This window comes from Oenanthe melanoleuca, chromosome 25 (assembly GCF_029582105.1).
Source record: "Oenanthe melanoleuca isolate GR-GAL-2019-014 chromosome 25, OMel1.0, whole genome shotgun sequence".
Taxonomy (NCBI): Eukaryota; Metazoa; Chordata; class Aves; order Passeriformes; family Muscicapidae; genus Oenanthe; species Oenanthe melanoleuca.
This window is the reverse complement of record NC_079358.1, coordinates 455659-470942: the sequence shown is the minus strand read 5'-3', so window position 1 is coordinate 470942 and position 15284 is coordinate 455659. Positions and strand designations below refer to the sequence as shown.

At 53.9% G+C, this 15284-nt stretch overlaps 1 protein-coding gene across 2 annotated transcripts; it reads right to left on the bottom strand.

Annotated features, from left to right (window-relative positions):
- Nucleotides 1-2651: 2651 nt before the first annotated feature.
- On the bottom strand, nt 2652-15089 carry UBQLN4 (ubiquilin 4). Of its 2 annotated transcripts, XM_056510609.1 has the most exons (11): nt 14909-15088; nt 12922-13073; nt 10508-10704; nt 9938-10200; nt 8608-8766; nt 7725-7950; nt 7243-7382; nt 6728-6811; nt 6028-6143; nt 4926-5103; nt 2652-3851 (listed from the first exon to the last, which is right to left on the bottom strand). In XM_056510609.1, exons 1-11 carry the CDS (start codon nt 15059-15061, stop codon nt 3699-3701), a joined length of 1821 nt encoding a protein of 606 aa, XP_056366584.1. In that variant the 5' UTR covers nt 15062-15088; the 3' UTR covers nt 2652-3698. The 2 variants fall into 2 exon arrangements, with proteins under 2 accessions (XP_056366584.1, XP_056366585.1); XM_056510610.1 differs by lacking the exon at nt 6728-6811 and having other exon boundaries at nt 14909-15089.
- Nucleotides 15090-15284: the final 195 nt, after the last annotated feature.

Here is a 15284-nt window from a genome sequence, read left to right as displayed (position 1 = left end):
GCTCATGGCTCCTGTGGCTGAGCAAAGGTGCTGCAGCAGTTCCACATACATACATATATATTTTCCAAGCCATCCTACTCCATGACCTCCTAACACCAGGATATTTCCCTACTGACCCTCTTTTGAGTCACTTTGAACTTGCCCCTCCATAGTCAGGGCTGTGGCCACAGGAAACTGCCCATACTATGGAAGTTGGTAACCAAAAAAATGCTTTATTGAAAGGAATGTAGGTGTTGATTCCTGCCATCTTTCTCTCCTCCACATTTTACAGGTTTGATTTCAGAGTTGGAAGTGTTACACTGGGATATTGGGGGAAAAGGCTGTGGATTCCCTCTAGGGAAAGGAGGAGGAATGAAGTGAAAATATATTCCTGACAGCAGAAATCTCTCCCAATCAATCAGCAGGATTTGCCACTACCTGCTGCAGAAATCATGTTTTAAAGGAATTAGTTCTATTTTCCAGAGTAAAATGAGAGGAAACAGTCAGTAAGAGCACCTTTGGGCCATTCCTTGGGGCAGGAGAGCTATGGGAGTGAGAAAGGGCAGTCATTCCTTTGGAAGTGGGGCTTTGAGCAGCACATTACCAGGGATTAGGGAAAGCTCTGGAGGGGATTAAGGTTTCACTAAAAGATTCCTTCTCACGAACCTTCAAAGTGCCTTTTCCTCTGGAGCCTGGGAAGGCCAGATCTGCATCCCAGCTGCATGCAGCTCCCAGCCCTGCCCCAGCCTCACTGTGTCCCACCAGCCAGCAAGCTGCAACCCTCCCAACCCTCCTTCCCAGCACAGAGCAGCACAGCAAGCAGAGCCCCTGGGAGCAGTGAGGGATGGCAGCTTTGCCACAGTGCTGGGAGGCTGCAGAGCCAGGAGGTGCCATCAGGGGACACAAGAAGCTGCAGACTGCCTCGTGTCTCTATTTGAACATCTTGCCTGGTGGGCTGGCAACAGGGAATGATCCCATCCCATCCCATCCCATCCCATCCCATCCCATCCCATCCCATCCCATCCCATCCCATCCCATCCCATCCCATCCCATCTGCACAAGAGCAGATGCTACAATGTGGAGAGACACATGAACTGTTTGTTTTCCCACATAAACAAGCAAGAGACAACAAGGACTGGATGGCCTGTGAGGGCTCATTTTGGCCTTTCAGGAGTTAAAGGAACTTGTGAAAGTGAGGGTCAAAGTCTTTGTATATGGGCAGATAATGATGACACAAGAGGAAATGGTTTTAAATCAAAAGAAGGAAGATTTATGGTGGGCATTGGGAAGAAATTCTTCCCTGTGAGGGTGGTGAGGCCCTGGCACAGGTGCCCAGAGAAGCTGTGGCTGTCCCTGGAAGTGTCCAAGGCTGGGTTGGACAGGGCTTGCAGCAAGCTGGGAGAGTGGAAGGTGTCCCTGCCCATGGCAGGGGTGTGGAATGAGATGAGCTATGAGGTCTCTTCCCACCCAAACCATTCTGGGATTCTCAAACTCCCGTGGACTCTCCTCAGTGGTTCAAAGCAGGATTCCCCCACCAGGCAGGGGTTTATTTCCAGCCGGCTTTGGAGTCACCAAACTGCTCCATCCCTCCAGGTCCCTGTTCCAAGCCAGACCCCCTCACACACACATAGACCCCTTGCACTGTGGTGACACTACCATGTCACACCCTGCCAACACACTCAGGGGTGGACGATTTCTGCCTGGCCAGAAACAACACTGGTGGGACTAATTTTGCTCCTCAGAGGTTCAAACTCACCATAGGGTGATATCCCCACTCCCTGTGACCCTGTGCACCCCCCTGCACCCTCCCTTCCCTGCTTGCACCATCCATCCTCCCACAAGCACATTCCTTACAAGAGCTGGCTTGTGCAGGGCCACACTTCAGTGCTGTCAAAGGACTCTGAAGAGATCCCAAGGCTTGCACAGGCCTTTCCAGGAGCCTGTTTTCAGCTGCAAAGGGGCCAATCAGTAACATTTGGAAAAGGCTCTGACCCTGCCAGTGCCAATCAGGATCTCCAGTCCCATCCCTGCACAGCTCTGTGAAAACTTCCCACATTTGAGGAGAGGTTGCACAAAGCAATCCACACATTTGTGCACAGCCTCCAGAAGAGGTTAAAGCTGCTTTCTAAATCCTCCTCCAAGGATTGCTGTCTCATTAGGATGCACACACAGAGGCAGGAGTGTTCCCAGCCCCATGTTTTCTCCACCACCACCTACACTCTCAGCAACACCAACACCCATCAGTCCCAGTTCCAGCTACAGAGCCAGCTGGGTGCAGCAGGTTTTACAGGTATGCAGCAAACCTCCTGTTCCCTCTCTGCCCAATCCTCCCACACTGAAAGAAACTTATCAAATAACACTGACTCCCAGCTCTCAGCAGTTCCAACGGCTGCTAATTGTCAATTCTAATTCAAAGGAATTCTTTGCTTCAAAGGAATTCAGTGCTTCCAAACCAGCAGTTCAGGACAAGTGTTTGGGAAGTTCAGCAGTGCTCCTGAAGTGTCAAAGGTTTCCTGGCCACAAGGGAAGGCAGCTGGGCCAGGTGGAGAGGGAGTGTGACACCCCATGCCTGCTGTGAGCACGGGGAACAGGACAGGACAGGTTAAACCCCAGGAACTGAGAACTGGCCCAGCTGAGCCGAGGCAGGCAAGGATGAGACAGGGATGCAGGGAGACAGATGGTTGTGCGCATTTATTGTCCTTTGATAAAAATGGTGTATGCAAATTACACAGCCATGGAGGCTCCTGGAAATACCACCCTGCTGGTCCTGGAGTCTCTTGGACAGTCGGAACATTCGAACACACCAGAATGGAAGGGGGGTGGAGGATGGGTCTCAACTGGGAAGAACACGAACTCCAACATTTTCCAGTGAAGCGAAAAGACCGTTAGCTTATTTTCCATTTCCTTTTTTAGTTTTCACACTTGTAACACTGAGCCCACTGAGCACAGGAGTCAATGCCCCCGGACACCTCCGACCAGGAACCACATGACTTGGGCAGAAACACACCTTCAGAACACCTTCCTCTGCACAGCACCTTCTACTCAAGCTCAAGAACAGCACACCTGGTCACTGCACACCCCAGGCTCCGTTACACCACCCCCAGAGTGTAAAGAGGCCACACTTCAAACACAGGTTTCCCACCCATTAACCCTCTACCAGGAGACTGGAGGCACCTGTGAGTGAGGGCCACAGGCTCGGTTCATCCCAGGAAACATTAAGACAAATGACATCAGAAATTCTCAGGTAATTTCATTTTTTCTTTTGATCCATTCCCAATAAGATGCTGAGAGAAATAACCAATCCCCAAACTTGGCTCAATATTTTAAATATTTGCCTGAAAGGAGGGCTAGGGGAAGGAATCATGTACAGTTAAAATCAAGCTACTCAAAACACAATCATTCAGGTAAGTAACTAGAAGTATCGCCTCTACCATCTAGAGAGAGAGAGAAGAGTGTCTGAGACAGGGCATATTTAGGAAAAAATACACATCTGAAGTCTCTGTGGCCACGATGAGAACTGGAATCCACATACAAGCCAGTTAAAGAGCATTTCAACATGAAATCTTAACTTAGTAGGAAGGTCAAGGGTTAAGCTGTATCTTTTTGTTTTAAATACATGGACAGCTGTCAGATATGAAAATGATGGCGGGCTTTCCGGAAAGATCCCCTGTGCATGTGTATGGATGCATGTGCTGGCGCCGGTGGGGCAGCAGGACAGTTTAGGAAGGCTGGGAGCCCAGCAGTCTCTCAATGGCTGCGTTGATGTCCCCGCCGGTGGCGATGAGCGCCTGCAGGTTGGCCTCACGGTTGATGAAGCCCATGGCATTCAGCTGCTCCAGCTGCTGTTGGAATCGCACTTCGGGACTCTGCGCCTGCCAGGGAAGGACAGAGACCTTGGAGTCAGGGACAGCATTCCAACAGGAGTGCAGCAGGAGCCCCAAGCCCAGCCTCAGGCTCCTGTGGGAACAGTCTCCACGTCCCCTCGGGCTGTGGCACAGCAGCCACACCACAGTCAGTTCTGGTTCGCTACTGACAGAGTGTCTTGGGCTGCAATGCAGGACGTGGCCAGAAATGTGGATTCTGTCACCATCTGCTGAAGCTGAGTGGCACATACTATCTGCTAATGGGTCATCTTTAAACCAGCTGGGCAATCATCTTTATCTTTCCCACAGCCCATCCTCCCTCCAGGAGATATCTCCTGTTAATGGCCAGTGAGTCCCAGGGCATGACTGATAAAATTCCATCATCCCACTGGGAGATGCTCCAGCCAGGGGAGGAGCCAAGCCTTTCCTACCCAGATAAAAACTGACATTTTGGACACCAAGGAACCTTCTTTCCACTGGATTCCAGAGGAAAACCAGACCTTTCCACATCATCCCTGGAGCTTCAGAGGAAAACTGCACCTTCTACAGGAGCACTGCTCCAGCTGAACCACATCTGCCACTGCAGGAGGATGCAGCCACCATTGAATGGGACTGTGCCAACACCCTGACTGACTGACGGGTGTCAGCTTGGATTCTGACTCTGGCAGGGTTTTGGGATTGTTCTTTGTAATACTGAATTTCTATTTTAATTTTCCTAGTAAAGAACTGTTATTCCTAATTCCCATATCTTTGCCTGAGAGCCCCTTAATTTCAGAATTATAATAATAACTTAGAGGAAAGGAGTTTACATTCTCCATTTCAAAGAGAAGCTCCAGCCTTTACTGGCAGACACCTGTCCTCCAAACCAAGACACAGTGGCAGCAGTGCAGGGAGTTAAGCATGCTGAGCTTAAACCCCTCAAAGTGTTCAACACCCCAAAGAATCAGCCAGAACCCAACACCAAACCTGGCCTAGAGCACCACAAGCACAGGAGACTGTTGGGGACCACATGCCCTAAATGGGGTGAGCTGGGGACCCCCAGAGACCTCCCTGCCCGTGCCAGCCCCACTGGGCATTACGTACTTGAGAGCTTCCTCCGGCCAGCAGCTGGATCATCTGCTGCATCAGCTGCTGCTGAGGGTTGCCACCCCCAGCTGGAGAGGCACTGGCCGGCGTGGAGGCGGAGGGAACGGGGTTCTCCGGGATTGTGCTTCCTCCTGCGGAGGACGGGGGCATCCGGGGCAGGCCGAAGGAGCCGAGGCTGCAGAGGGAGGCAGGGCACGCTCAGGGTGGCACTGGCACTCTGCTCACCCCCAGAGTGGGGCAGCAGGGCAGCCAGCAGGCTCAGCCAGGCTGGCCCTCACTGCAGGTGCTGCTACAGGGCAGCTCTGAAAACTGAACTGGCTGTATCCATGTTCTGGTCACACGTGGCACGGGGAGGGAGCAGAGCTAACAGAAGCCTGCACAGAACTGCTGTGATGGAGTGTGACCCGTGGGGACAGCAAGCAGAGAGCTGAGGGCTGTCAGTAGATCAGCCTGCCCCAACAGAGCCACCCAGCCTTGTGTCTGTCATCTCATACTGTCCTCCAGAGATAAAGTCCTTGAGTTCAGTCCACACCAAATGCAGCAAACAAAGGATGGGGGAAAGACCAAGTGCATTCCAAATCTTTTCTCCAAAAAGAAAGGGTCAAGGACTTCCCAGTGAAGCACAAGCAAGCAACAAGTGCTAATCAGCTTGCTCAGAGAGGCCTGCAGGCACACACCTGCACAAGTCCCATTACAGAGAGCCCAAGCAGATCTCCCAGATGAATCCACAGCCAGTTCTGCCTGCTGGCACTGGGCACAGCAGCTCTGTCCCTGTGCACACAGCTCTGTCTCTGTCCATGTCCCTGTCCCTGTGCACACAGCTCTGTCCCATGGCACACAGCTCTGTCCCTGTCCCATGGCACACAGCTCTGTCCCTGTCCCATGGAACACAGCTCTGTCCCTGTCCCTGCCCTGTCCCATGGCACACAGCTCTGTCCCTGTCCACACAGCTCTGTCCCTGTCCCTGCCCTGTCCCATGGCACACAGCTCTGTCCCTGTCCCTGCGCACACAGCTCTGTCCCTGTCCCTGTGCACACAGCTCTGTCCCTGTCCCTGCCCCAGCACCCCACCCAGCACCCCGCCCTGCAGCGCTCCGTACCTTGGCACCAGCCCGGGCGCCTCTGTCTGCAGCGTCTGGAGCCCCTGCTGGATCTGCAGCAGGGCCTGCATGGCGCGGGGGTTGGTGAGGATGGACAGGGAGTCCGGGTTCTGCATCTGGGGAGCAAGGCAGAGAGACACCAGGGTACCAACCAGGGAGAGCTCAGGCAGCCAGAGCTCTGTCACACCTGAGCCAGCAGCAGGGCTCTCGCCTGCAGCCAGCGCGGGCCTTCGTGTCTGATCCTCCTCTGAGGCTCCAGACCTCTGGGCTCACCTGCAGGACACTCACAGAGCTCACATCAGGTTTCCTAAATGAACTGGGTCAATCAGATTAGAACTGGGACACATGCCTTTGGACTCTGATTTACCTGAGAAACAGCTGCTCTAGAACAATTAGCTGTGTAACTTTTCTAAACTCAACACAGTGAGAGACTGTCTACACAGGGGTTCCAAGTAGCTTAACAAGCCTAATCTGGAGTCCACCTTTCAGTAATTCAGATGAGTTATTCAGACCATCTTGTCAAACCAAGCTCTTCCTCTTTGTCTCCCCTGTGCAACCCCCTTCCTTCCTCAGCCCCCCCAAGCCCACATGCTCCCTGGTGCACTCGACCAAGCAGCTGAGATCCTGCCTGCCCACAGTGGGGGGAGAAGCTCTGGAGCCAGGGGCTGAGGGCAGCACAGGGCCAACCAGAGGCCTTTACCTGCTGCAAGAAGACAGGGAGCTGAAGGCGGAGCTGTTCTTGAAGCTGTGGATTCCCAGCAAAGAGGGGGACATTTACCATGATCTAGCAAGAGACAGCACATGTAGGTAGGGTCAGAGGGTTGCTGCCACTTGCTGTTAAACCCTATGCAACCAAGCCATGAAGAACAGGTCAGTTATGGGGCCCCTGACTCCCTCCCTGGGCTTTCAACGTGCTCCCCTGCCAAGGGAGATCAAAACAGGACAGCTCAACTCCTGACAGCAGTGTTGAACAGAGGCCACTTGGCCACAGGCAAAGAGAAGGGCAACTCCCATGTCCCTCTGAGAGCCACCTCTTGTGTTAGGGGCTCTGCAAACACACAGGGCTCAGAGCAGGCTAGCAAGAAATACAACCAAACTGTGTATTCACTCTGCTCCAGGGAGGAGCAGAGGAACCAGCCTGACCCCAGCAGCAGACTGACCTCACACTGAGCTCATGGCTTGCCTGGCAACAGCAGACAACTGCAACACTTTTACCTGTGCTGCGAAGTCCGGGTTCTGGGCAAGAGTTTGCATCATGCTCCGCATGTAGGGGGCAGAGATCATATTCTGCATCAACTGAGGGTTTTCAGAAATCTGCTGCAGGAGTCCTTGCATCTCTGGGCTGTTGAACATGCCTGCAAGGGGAAGACAAAGGAAAACCCCTGATGAGCCAGAGAACCACTGCATTGCCTGAAATATAATGTGACAGGTGACAGCCTGTACTCCATCCCCCAGCCAGTAGCTGGGGACAGCCATGGCAGTGCTCTGCTGGCCACTCTCCTGCTCTTGAGAGCTTCAGGGACAGCAGAGTTCCCAAAGGAAGCATCCAACAAGTGCATCAGAATTACTCATTTGTGTCTGCAAGCGGGCTAGACCCATTCCTCTGGACAACAGCCACAGCCAGGGCTCAAATGCCCAAGGAACTGGCCCCCCAAGGAACTGGGGCACCTGCACCCTCTGGCTCCTGGCTCACGTACCAGCGCCAATGCTGGCAGCGTTCAGCCCGAAGGGGTTGGACACAGTCGGGGTGCCCTGGGTGGTTGCTGAGCCCGTGCTCCCTTCACTGCTGGGTGCCTGGCTCTGGGAAGCAGGGGGTGTGGGGCTCCAGGGGTTTGGCAATGGCTCTCTGTTCTCCGTCCGCAAAGGCTGAGAGCTCGAGCTGTCAGAATTCCCCGTCAAGGAAGAGAAAGGATTGTTGCCAAACTAGAGAGGAAAAAAAAAAAAGAAACAGATGGAATCAGTTAGTCCCAGCAGACCAACCCCAGCGCTGAGCGAGCCAGGGAACAGCCGATCATAGTCAGCCAAGTCCAGAATTTGCTAAACACGTGCCATGATCCGCCTCCTGAGAAATCTGCAATCCACAACACACCTCCCTCAGAAAAAGACCAGGCTCAGGAGTGGCCACAGCTCCAGATTCAGCTCCCAAATGCAGGGCTTCAAAATGCCGTTGTAAAGCCAGCACCCAGACATACCAGTAGGTAATGCTGGACTGGAGTGTGTCTGCACAGCCCTCTGCAGCCAGAGCTGTTCTCCCTCCTCCTGCACTACCAGCCAGCTGGATCTGAGCCAGCTCTGCTCCAAAGGCATCAGGCTCCAGCTAATCCAGGGAGCAGAGGGCTGTGCTAACAGTGACAGGACCTGCCTGTCGGTCAGGGCTGGCTTCCAGCCTGCTGGGGGACTGGAGGAGCCACAGCAGGTCCCTCCTCCAATACCTCAACCCATGTCACCAGAGGCACTGCACCACATTCTCCGGCTACTTTAGTGGAGGGGTGAAGAGCCACACTCTGTAACTGCCCCATCAGCAGAGGGGCAGGGGAAGGCCCCTTTCCACACTAGAGCACACTGAGGACACAGCAGTACCTGCTCCCTGGCTGCACTGAACATGGGCTCCTGGATGTCCGTGTACATCCGGCGCAGGGCGTTGTATCCTCCTGGAATGCTCTCGAGGTTACTCAAAGCACGGTCCTGGTTCCGCATCATCTCCTGCATCATGGCAGGGTTACGAGCCAGCTCCATGGTCTGCGACAAGGAGGAAAAGGTGGAAAGCTCAGGCCTACATGCACCATGAAGGGCCAGAGTGGGTCAAGAGCCTGGTCAGCAGCCAAGCACTGAAAGAGTTAAATCTCAGCTCCCAGGAGAGAGAGCATAATTAAACCCAATTTACAGGCAGAGAGCAGAGAGATCATTTATCCAAGCAAAGAGAGCCCAGGGATCCAGACTCCTCCCCAGCCTTGCTCAGCTCTCTTCCTTCTCAGCCTTGGTTCAGCTCGATGAGACTGTTCTGTTCCTAAGCAGTATCAGGACATCCAAACATCCAGTACCCATATGTTCCCACTCAGACTGGATGGACTACACACAACAACCACGAAGGTGGATCCTTCCACCCTCTCCAGACTTCTGATGGGTCTCCCCTGCACAAAGAATATCCAGGTCTCATTCGAGGAACTGCTTAAGTACAGATTATTCACAATTTAGTCCTGCAGCTCTGGAATTTCATATATGGCCAACACAGTTGAAAGCAGAATAACAGAGAAGCAGATGGAAACTAGGCCCACGCAGCACAACCCTCTTGACAAGCCTTCCCAGGAAACAGCAGAGTCCTGTCAATGGCTATTAACACCCAGATTCTCACTGATCCCTTAGGATTCCCTTCTGATGAACCTTTGGCCTTCCAGGCAGCCCATCCTCTTGAACACAGGTCCTCTCTGCTCTGGGGAAAATGAGAGCCCTCTGGGATCCCAGCCTACACTAGTGCTCCCCACTGATACAGTAGTGACACACTCACTGTACAGCTGTGGTGTCTACATAATCTGTCAAGAGAACTAGAGAGAAACAAAGAGCTTTTGCAGTAGCTCCACTTCTCCAGCACTGTTTTTACTCCCATTTCTGAATCACAACACAGTAGCCTTGTAGTCAGCATGCTAGGAAAATCCCAGCATCCCTTTTTTCCCCAATACACCATGGATTCAATAGCTCTGAAAGGGAGATAAGAGTTGCAAGGATGTGGGTTGAGTAAACAGCATTCACGTAACTCAAGACCACCATCTGTCTGTGGGGAGCTCACAGCAGAAAGGAAGAGATCTCCAAAATCACTGCTTTGGCATTCCTGCTTCTCCTCACAGTGCAGACACTGATGTTGGTCCACAAAGACTCTCCTCAACCCTCTTTACTGAGCCCTGGTGTGACTCACCTGCCTCATGAGCTCTGGGTTATTGAGCATGTGGCTTATCTCTGGATTTCGCTCCATGAGCTGCTGCATCTGGGGATTGGCCATGATCATCTGCCTCATGAGGTCAGGGTTAGACATCATGTTCTGCACCAAGGGATTCTCCATGATCTGGGAAAGCATCTCTGGGTTGGACATCAGCTGCCTCTGCATCTGCTGCTGGAGCTCCATGAAGTTGGCAGAGCCCATCCCAAGGTTGCCCAGCCCAGTGATGCCACCGAAGCCAGCTGGAGAGGGAACAATACACAGGAAGATAGGAGTGAGTCAGTAACTGTCAGCAACTGCAAAAGAGGACAGGCACATCAGCTGAACTGCATCCCCACAAATCCAGGGGCATCCTGTATGTCTGTGGCAGCCAGCTCTGAGTAAGGATATCCCTACACACACACTTCACTCAGTGACATCACCTTGAGCAGAGACACAAAGATGTGCCATGGGAGTGACTCATGCAAAGCCCAAGGCAAGCAGAGACAACAACAGGGGCCAAGAACCCCAACTCCTTGGAAATTCTCCCTTCTCACAGCCCCCACTTACACAGGATGGATGCAGCACTGTTGGGGCTTCCATCTCCAGGACCTCCCGAGCCACTGCTCCGTCTGCTGCCGCTCCCTGCGTCCGAACCAGCACTGCTGGATGTCGAGGGCTGAGATGGGGCAGCAGGAGAAGAAGGGGTTGCATTGGGGGCAGAAGCAGCATTGGGGGCAGAAGCAGCAGATGTTGAATCTTGGACCCTGCAAAGGATAAAAAGTATTAAACTCCTGGTAGTGGGGAAGGGCAAGGGGATACATGATGTGCACCCCATGATCACTGGGCTCCCAGCACACCAGGCATCCCCACAGCAGCCAGCCCCAGCTCCATCCCATCTCTGCCTGCACTGACCCACTGCTCTGCTCCCAGCTGCTTCCATCTGCTGGAATCTGCCTCCCATCCTGATGCACTGCAGCCCCTGACACATCCTGGCCCACGCAGAGTGGCTGGACAGGTCTTACCCTAAGCTGTATCCAACTGTTCCTTGAATCCCACTGAACTATTTACTGCAGCCATATCCTTGAGCAATGACTGGGCTCCAAACAGGAAAATCCTTCTGCTGCTCCCACAGAAACCACAGGAGGTTACAGCAGGGCTAGTGCATGGGGTAAACAACAATGTTCTCTTCTGAATATTCCTATCAGTGCTTCTGAGGCAAAAAGAAGCATCAGCAATACTGTACAAAGAGTGAAACTGAGGCACGAGGCAGCCAGCACCTGTCTCACAAAGCCACGGAACATTTCTGGCCAGCTTGGCTGCAAATTCCCAGCTCTGCCACTGGCTGCACCTTGATGCAAGGCTCCTGCTCCAACATAAGTTGTCTGGAGCTTCATTTAACACACCCACACAAACACTGTGTTGTAAGCCACCACACAGCAGGTGCTGGACATCAACTTTGCTGAATACACCAATCCAGGTTAGTACCTTGTTACCACAGTTACTCCTCTAGAGTGTTACAGGAATTTGAAAGAGAGCATTTAAAGATTTTCTGAAGCCTCTGCAGTCATAGTGAATCCTGGACTAGTGTTGAAGAGCTTTCATTAAATTAGACCACAAAATTCACTTTACTCACCTCAGTAATGCTATTATACCTCTGACAATAAGAACAATGATTTCCTGATTTTTTTTCCCAGACCAATATTTATTCCTTTTCTCTATCTCCCTTTCCTTTTTCACTCTTCTAGAACTTGAAAAATCAACCCTGAAGGTCCCTGTCCACTGTCCAGACTAACTTGACTGCTGCTGAAAACCAGTGGCCACTGAGAGAGGTGAAGAGTAAGGAAACAAAAAGTTGAACAAGAAAGGAAGAAGGAAGCTAGAGAAAGTGCACTTGGTTTCTCCCAGCCTCTTCTCACAGGAAGAGTCTGCAATGTCTTCAGTAAGCACTTATCTAGGACTATTAGCAGGAGAGAAATGAGCAGCCTAGGACAGCTCTGATTCACCCTTTGAAATGGTTCACCAATACCACATTTATAGGGAACACAGCAGAAACATCCACAGGCTCACAGGCTATCTGGAGAGGCAGAATCCAAGCAGAGGCTGCAGAACCTGACAGTACGCTTCCCTGTGTTTGTAAAAAAACAGGTGGAAAAAAAAAGGGAAATAAACCTATCTTGATTAATGCAGCTCTCCCAGGGGACAGCAGAACTGCACAGAGACACAGCCCTGGAGCTCCCCAGGAGCTGGGGCACAGTGCAGCCAGAGCCTGAGGCACAGCTGTGATCAATGAAATGTGGCTGCAACTAAGCACAGCAGCTGTTCCCAAAACCCTTCCATGCCCACCACCCTCTGGAAAGTGCTGGAAAGAGCTAAACCCACAGGACACTGTGTCCCATTCTCAGTCTGAGGTCTGTGGTGCACATGAGCCACATCCCCACTGGGAACTGCCCTGGGTGCACCCACAGCACCACATAAGCACCCCCACAGTGCCCTGTGGCTGCACAGCCCCACGTGGAGCATCCCCTGGCTGCACTGGCCTGTGCAGCTGTGCCTCCAGGGGCCACACAGGTGCCCACAGGGCTCACATGCCATGTGCCTCCTGTGGCACCTCAGACAGCCTGAGCACAGGCTCAGAGCTGGATATGTATTAGGAGGTGACAGAAAACGCAGGTATTGGCTTCTACAGCAACACAAACTCACTGGGAAAGTGATTTCTTTTATCAGCAGCTTTTTCTAGGACTTTTGGTGGTTTGCTAGAATCAGTTTCCATTTCTAATGGGTTCTTCCAAGACACACACACACGGGTAATGTCAAAGGACCAGCCCCTCCAGGCTGCCATGCACCATCACAGCTGTGCCATCCATGGACAGGTTAGTGACAAACCCCACTGCTGCACGGTACAGCTGGGGCAGGGAAAGCTCACCAGGATCATCACAAGCAGTTATTCCCAGCCCCCATTTGACCCAAGACCAAACTCTTACTTCTGCGGAGTCTTAATGACCAAGTGAACAGTGAGCCCATCTTTGATCCCATGTTGATTCAACGTGTCTCCATCCTTCAGGATCTTCCCAGCAAAGATCAGAACCAGCTGATCTTGTTTGGCTTTAAACCGCCTAGAAATCTCTTCTTTGAACTGAAAAACAAACAGAGCATTTTTCAGCCAAAGGATTGGTACCAGAAACACAAAGCTCCAGGGATCACATCCTCTCTGGGAACAGCACAAGGAACTGACAAGTCCTCAGAGCCCATGAAGGTACCACACAGTCACCAGTTGCTGCTGATGTCTGAGGTGTTAATGAAAACCAAAACAAAGACAAGCTCTGAAATCACAAACTATGGAGTAAATCTCAGAAAAAGCAGAGCCATTCCCTCAGAATAGCTGAAGGGTTCCAAAGCCAGATCAGTTGTGCTTCAGGCCTAACCCAAACACACCATTTATCCTGAATGACTGAACTGGTTTCGTCTGCTCATCTGAGAGTTTTTTTTTTTTTCCTAAGGAAAGGCAAACTCTGATTTAATACAGGACAGAGCTCTATGGAAAAGGGAATAATCCTTTATCAGCCAATGGAAATAAACTAGGTCTTCTCCAATTCCTATTTCTGCAACTGAATTCCCTGTGAGCATGCCACAGAGCATGGCCACCTCTTCCTGCCGGTGTGCTGTGCTGGGATTTACACCTGCAAGCAAGACTCTCACTGCCGGCCCCGCCAGAGCATTCCCAGACTGATTTGGAGGAAATAAAGCCTTGTACTTGGAAAACACAAACTACAGGGAATTCAGAGGAGAAGGCCAGGATGGAGAGTGAAACACATACTGGTTGCAGAGCACTCAGCCTCTGCACCAGAACTCTAAAAGCAAGGCTGGGTATGGCGTAGCCCTGGCCCCAGATCACCCTGCCTGTGTCTCTCCCCACACAGCTCCATGCCCTCCCTGCACAAAGCCCTGACTCCACACCCCCTGAGCAGAAGGAGGGACATGCACAGCCTCTGCCCACGCTGAACTGCTGCCCAGAGATCCCTGCCAAGCCCTTCACACGCCGACCTCGTGCCCTGTGTCCGACAGGGCGCAGCCAGCCCAGCAGAGTCCGTGACAGCTTGTCCCAGTGGGCATCGCCACTTCCTCAGCGCTAGGACAGCCCCAGAGCCAGTCCCTGCCAATCTCAGCCTTCGCTCACCCCAGCTCTTGCCAATCCCAGCCCTCTCCCGCTCCCGAGCAGGTGCACGGTTCCCCCCAGCCCACCCGTGCAAGGGTCGATGTTTCCTTTCCTCCACCTCATCCAAACATCTGCCTGGCTCCTCTCCCCTCGCCGGGGGAATCTGCCTCCAGAGAAGCCCAGACCTACGCCAGGACCCCCAGATGTCCCCCCAGATGTTCCCCCGGCCGCTCCCCACGCACCCCTGCGGCTCTGCCCGCAATCCCAACACCTTTCCCATAGCTCCCTCAGGGAACACTCTCCCACGCAGCCCCCAGACCCCACCCCGGTCCTTCGCACCCCTCCCACTGCCACCACCCCCAAAGCCGCTCTCCCAGTCCCTCAATTATTGTGGTTTCCACTCCCACAGGTGAGCCCCCCACACCACCTCCCGCCCTCGGGGCTGTTTCCACTCCCAAACCCTCCAGCACCTGCCCTCCTTCAGATCTCCCGGCTCCCTCCCTGGCTCCAGCAGGGCCAAGAGCCCGGGGTGCCCGAAAAGCCCGGGGTGCCCCGAAAAGGCAGCCCCAGCCCTGATCCGGCTCTCCAAGGGCCCCCGACCCTCTGACCGCCCCCAGCCCACATCCCCTTCCCCCGCTCCTCACGCCCGCCCGAAATTCCTCCCCGGCCCCAAACTCGGGTCCCTTCCCAAAAACCCTTCACCCCACTCGTCGATCCCTCACCCCCCTTCCCCTCAGACCAGCCGCCCTCGCCCCTCAACCCCCGCGACAGCCCCCCCAGGCCTCTCCGCCTCCCCGGCCTGCCCCCGCCCCCACCTCGCGCACGGAGGCGCCGTCCGCGATGACGATCTCCTCCTTGTCCTTGGGGGTCTTCACGGTGACGCGGATGAGCGCCCCGCCGGGCCCTGCCTGCCCGTCCCCGCCAGGCCCGGGGCCGGGGCCGCCGCCGCCGCCACTCGGCTCCGCCATCTTCGCTGCCCGCCGCCAGCCCGGGCCGCCGCCACCACAGAGAGCGGGGAGCGGCGCCACAGCGCCTCCTCGGCCCGCGACAGCGCCCCCCGGCGGCCCGGAGGAACAGCGGCAGCGCGGGGGCGGGAGAGGCAGAACGGGGAGGGCGGAGCGGGCTGGGGGTGGTGCCCCAGCCCCACCGGGGCCCGCAGCGGCCCCCCTTTGACCTGCCCCATCCCCGATG

Excerpts from the sequence above, each read along its gene's own strand:
- UBQLN4 (XM_056510609.1), bottom strand. The coding sequence starts at position 15,061 with ATGGCGGAGCCGAGTGGCGGCGGCGGCGGCCCCGGCCCCGGGCCTGGC. Across the intron at positions 7,383-7,724 it reads CGCTGCCAGCATTGGCGCTG|GCATGTTCAACAGCCCAGAG; the intron begins GTACGTGAGCCA and ends TTCCCCTTGCAG. Across the intron at positions 5,104-6,027 it reads GCGCCCGGGCTGGTGCCAAG|CCTCGGCTCCTTCGGCCTGC; the intron begins GTACGGAGCGCT and ends CTCCCTCTGCAG.